Raw genomic sequence first — 3,619 nt, 5'->3', positions numbered from 1 at the left:
TTTCTTTTCTCTCCCGCTGCCTTTCTCCGTTCCTCTCTGTCTCCCCTCGACGTCTAGCTCGTAACGTTGTCTCGGGATCGGGGGTCATGGAGCGAGGTTGTCGGGATCAGCTACGCAGGGCAAAGGGAGCAAGAAGTGCAACGTTCGCAACATGGGAGCTTGAGGAGACGGGAGGGTTTTAGAGTTTTCTTGTTGTGCTTGTGCCTGCGCTTGTTCTCCCTTTGCTGCATTACCTATCTTTATCTTCTTTTCACATACTCGCTCTCTGAGGCTGCGAGTTTGACGGGAAGAGACAAAACCAACTCAAAAATTTCATAGTTCACAGCCGAGAGATCTCGAGAATACGAGCCCCTCGCCCGTCTCGCGCCGGGGGAGGCAGAACCGCACGAATGTCACGGCATGCCGAAAGTACCTTTCGTAAATCACGGCGCAACGACATAGCCAACCTGATAGAGCTTCGTGGAGAGCATCAAGGGCCTCAATCTAATCTAACGGGAATCCCGATTACAACAGCTCGGTTGATCTTCATAATGACGCGAACAGAAACAGCGGGGCGAAAACGGAAAGGGTACAGAGCAAGGAAGTAGGTGTCTTGCGCTACGAATCAGACGTGAAGGGTTTTGGGGGTTGTGCTTCAATGTCGCTGAGTAATTGAGGTGCAGGCTGAACATCTTCCACGTTGACGATTGGTGCAGAATCCCTGTCGCGACAAGGGCGAGGAGATTTCAAAATCAGTTCACAATGGATAACAGAATAACGAGCTATCCGTCTACGCACCATTTGATGTTGAACTTGGTAACTCGTGGCTTTTCTGCGAGTACCGAGCGCACGAGTTGGTCGATGTGTTGAGAGGGATCAGGAGCGACGATACCTCGCGCCGCGGCGTCCTCTTCGAGCGACGCCTCGTGTTGGGCCTTGAGGGCAGCGTCTCCGTAATCCGTGTTGACGTAGTAGCCGATCCGCACGAATTCTTGATCGTTGTAGGAACAAGTCAGAAGAATGACAGTTACTCCAATCAAATCCGAAGACGGAATTCGATCGGGAGACGGCGCCGCAGCCTAGAGCACGACACAGGGGAGCGCGAACGTCAGCGGAATGAACGTAAGGTACCAACGTTGGCTCTTTACGTGAGGATGAACTAACCTCGAATTCAAAGCTGTTGATTCCAACTGGCACCGGTCCGACCATGCACGTGTCGAGTTCTTGGTCATAAGATTCGCTTTCTGCCGACCCGACGTACGTGAGTTTCCACTCGAGATCTGTTGTCAAAGTCGCGTCGCAAAGAGAAACGTTGAGCGAAAGAGTCAGCAAGAAGCGGAGGGACAGGCAGAAACAACGGTGACTGACCGTCTTCGAGGGGAGCCATACATTCGAACGTGATCTTGAACACATAAGGGTCGACGAAGCTGGCGGGGTTGTTGAGAACCGAGATGTCGCTGCACAGAAAGATTCAATGAGATGTGACCTTGACGCGTCGGAGAACTCGAGATCTACTTACGAGATGTTGATAATACTCATGTCGAGTGCGTGTAAAGCTCAAATAGAACGGGTGAGGTAGTTGGCGTTTCGTGAGAGTGAGATGAAGGAGAGCTCTCTGATCTGTTCTTGCCTTCCTCCCTACCCTTTCGACCCACGATCTGCTCTCTCCGACAGGAAGAATGCCTGTTCCTCTCGCCGCCAAAGTAGGTCATCCAGTTCGCTGCATAAGAACAAGGTCGAGGTTTGTTACTGATCAGCTCGTCATTTCCCCCCGGCTAGCTCTTCGGTGGATCCCTCTCGGTTGCGACCGCTGGACTCGTAGCATCGAGAACGAATACGGTACTTGCCGACTCGACCACCCCTTTCCTTCGTCCCGAATCGGTCGAGGAACATCGTTCTAAAGTCTGTTCTTATTTCTCCCTTCTCTCGACCCTCGCGTAATGGCTTTCAAACGAAGCTGACGCTACTATCCCGGCTTTGCACCACAGCTCCCCCTTTACGAACAGCAATCCACGCCAATTACCCTCGTTCCCGAGAAGAGTTTGCTGCAAGACGAAGTTTCGCAAGTGCGAGCGGTCGTTCAGGACGCGACTCGAGGACTGAGGAGCTCGACCGCCGACGGACGTGCTACTTGGATGAGCTGGGAACGTAAGGCAGAAGGTGAGTCGTTCATCTCGAAATCTCGGATAATATCGTTTGCGCTTTCTTCTCTGACTTCATGTTATTCGCAGACTCTTTACAACAAATCATATCGCCACGAGATCAACTGAACCCGGGAGCGATGTAGTGAGGTCTCCTTCTCTTGCTTTTTATATCCCGACGTGCGCTGACAGAAGCCCTTTCGTCTATGCCCTTGCTTTAGCGTGGCTGTCGCTACCCTAGCTGGATCTATTCTCGGGAGAAATCGTGACTCTAGCCATCGTTATTTCGCTAGACATCGCGAGACACTGACGTGACCTCGATACTTCGAATCAGGAAATATTCTCCTACGAGCTGTGCTTCCCCCGGCGTTCCTACTCGTCTCGCTCGACTACTTCTTGCCGAACACGGCCTCGAACCTGTGGAGGAAGGCTGAAACTCTCGAAGCCGCACACTTCCCGCAACTTCGGCAACTTCGAGAACAGTTCCAATCGCTTCCACGATCTTCGAAATGATTTCAACCATTTGACCTCCGGTGTCGTAGTTAACCGGATGCTTGCAATCTGGCGTAACTATCACATCTCGCGGGCTCGTTGCTACGTTGAGTAGCTTAAGCGGTAATGATAAGGGTCTTTTGCGTACGAGTCGAATTCGCGACCGCCACGTTCGCAAGGGTTGACGGTACTCTCGAGTCTGCTACGTTCGAAGGAGACAAAGTGGATCCGACAGGAGGGATGTCAAGGAATAACCGGGAGTACGCTTTGATGCAGCAGCTGTTGAGAATCAAACAAGAACTAGATTCGATCGCTTCGTCATCCTCATCAAAACCCCCCAACTCGAAGACTAGCAGGAAAAGGATACCGACGCTGGAGGGAGACGAGGAGGAAGCGGAAGGGGACGAACTCGCGGAGTTGGAAAAGAAGATAGAAGAGAAATCGTTTTCGCAAGAGGTGAGAAAGGTTGCGATGCGCGAATTCAAGAGGTTGAAGAAGTCTCCCCCTCAAGGTGCCGAGTACGGAGTGATCAGTACGTCTTGCCTTTCTCTTTGATCGTTACATGCCGGCAATGAAGTTTGATAATTTTTTGACCTCGCAGGAACTTACCTGGAGACTTTGATTTCGATTCCGTGGACTCAAGCCGAAGCGACTCCTCTCTCGCTGTCTCGTGACTTCATCGATCAAGCTCGCAGCAAGTTAGACCGAGATCATTACGGCTTAGGTGAGTGCTTCGACTCTTTCACTTTCGGATTCTGCGACTCTCACTCCGATTTGGGATTGATGAGCTGACGTGCCGCCCGATCGCAGAAAAGATCAAGAAACGCCTCCTCGAATGGCTCGCAGTCTTGCGCTTGCAACAAGAGCAGCAACAGGTCGTCGCGCAGGTTCCGAAGTCGACTGCGATCGTTCCTTACGTAGCCTCGGCGTCGTCTGTTGAATCCTCAACATCGATTCGCAACGCTCACAAGTCACCCATTCTCCTCCTTCACGGTCCTCCCGGGGTC

The 3,619-nt window shown here is 52.0% G+C and overlaps 3 protein-coding genes across 3 annotated transcripts; 2 read left to right on the top strand and 1 right to left on the bottom strand.

Moving 5' to 3' along the window:
• Positions 1 to 597: 597 nt before the first annotated feature.
• On the bottom strand, positions 598 to 1,518 carry JCM6883_001057 (ASF1 family histone chaperone; the record flags this gene model as incomplete). Its single annotated transcript, XM_076635697.1, has 5 exons — positions 598 to 700; positions 778 to 1,058; positions 1,144 to 1,259; positions 1,348 to 1,436; positions 1,499 to 1,518. The coding sequence occupies 5 exons, from the start codon at positions 1,516 to 1,518 to the stop codon at positions 598 to 600; spliced, it is 609 nt and encodes a 202-aa protein (XP_076484322.1).
• A 140-nt stretch (positions 1,519 to 1,658) lies between these two features.
• MIC26 (Mic26p) lies at positions 1,659 to 2,633 on the top strand (the record flags this gene model as incomplete). Its single annotated transcript, XM_076635696.1, has 6 exons — positions 1,659 to 1,682; positions 1,759 to 1,881; positions 1,968 to 2,139; positions 2,211 to 2,265; positions 2,342 to 2,385; positions 2,455 to 2,633. The coding sequence occupies 6 exons, from the start codon at positions 1,659 to 1,661 to the stop codon at positions 2,631 to 2,633; spliced, it is 597 nt and encodes a 198-aa protein (XP_076484321.1).
• A 105-nt stretch (positions 2,634 to 2,738) lies between these two features.
• JCM6883_001055 (uncharacterized protein) lies at positions 2,739 to 3,619 on the top strand (the record flags this gene model as incomplete). The annotated part of the gene is made up of 3 exons (XM_076635695.1): positions 2,739 to 3,144; positions 3,214 to 3,336; positions 3,423 to 3,619. Coding segments are annotated over 3 exons (726 nt in total), but the record flags the coding sequence as incomplete, so codon positions are not given.

Source organism: Sporobolomyces salmoneus (genome assembly GCF_050403485.1).
Source record: "Sporobolomyces salmoneus JCM6883 DNA, S_salmoneus_JCM6883_v1_ctg153, whole genome shotgun sequence".
In the NCBI taxonomy this organism is placed as follows: domain Eukaryota; kingdom Fungi; phylum Basidiomycota; class Microbotryomycetes; order Sporidiobolales; family Sporidiobolaceae; genus Sporobolomyces; species Sporobolomyces salmoneus.
This window is presented reverse-complemented; position numbering and strand designations above follow the sequence as displayed.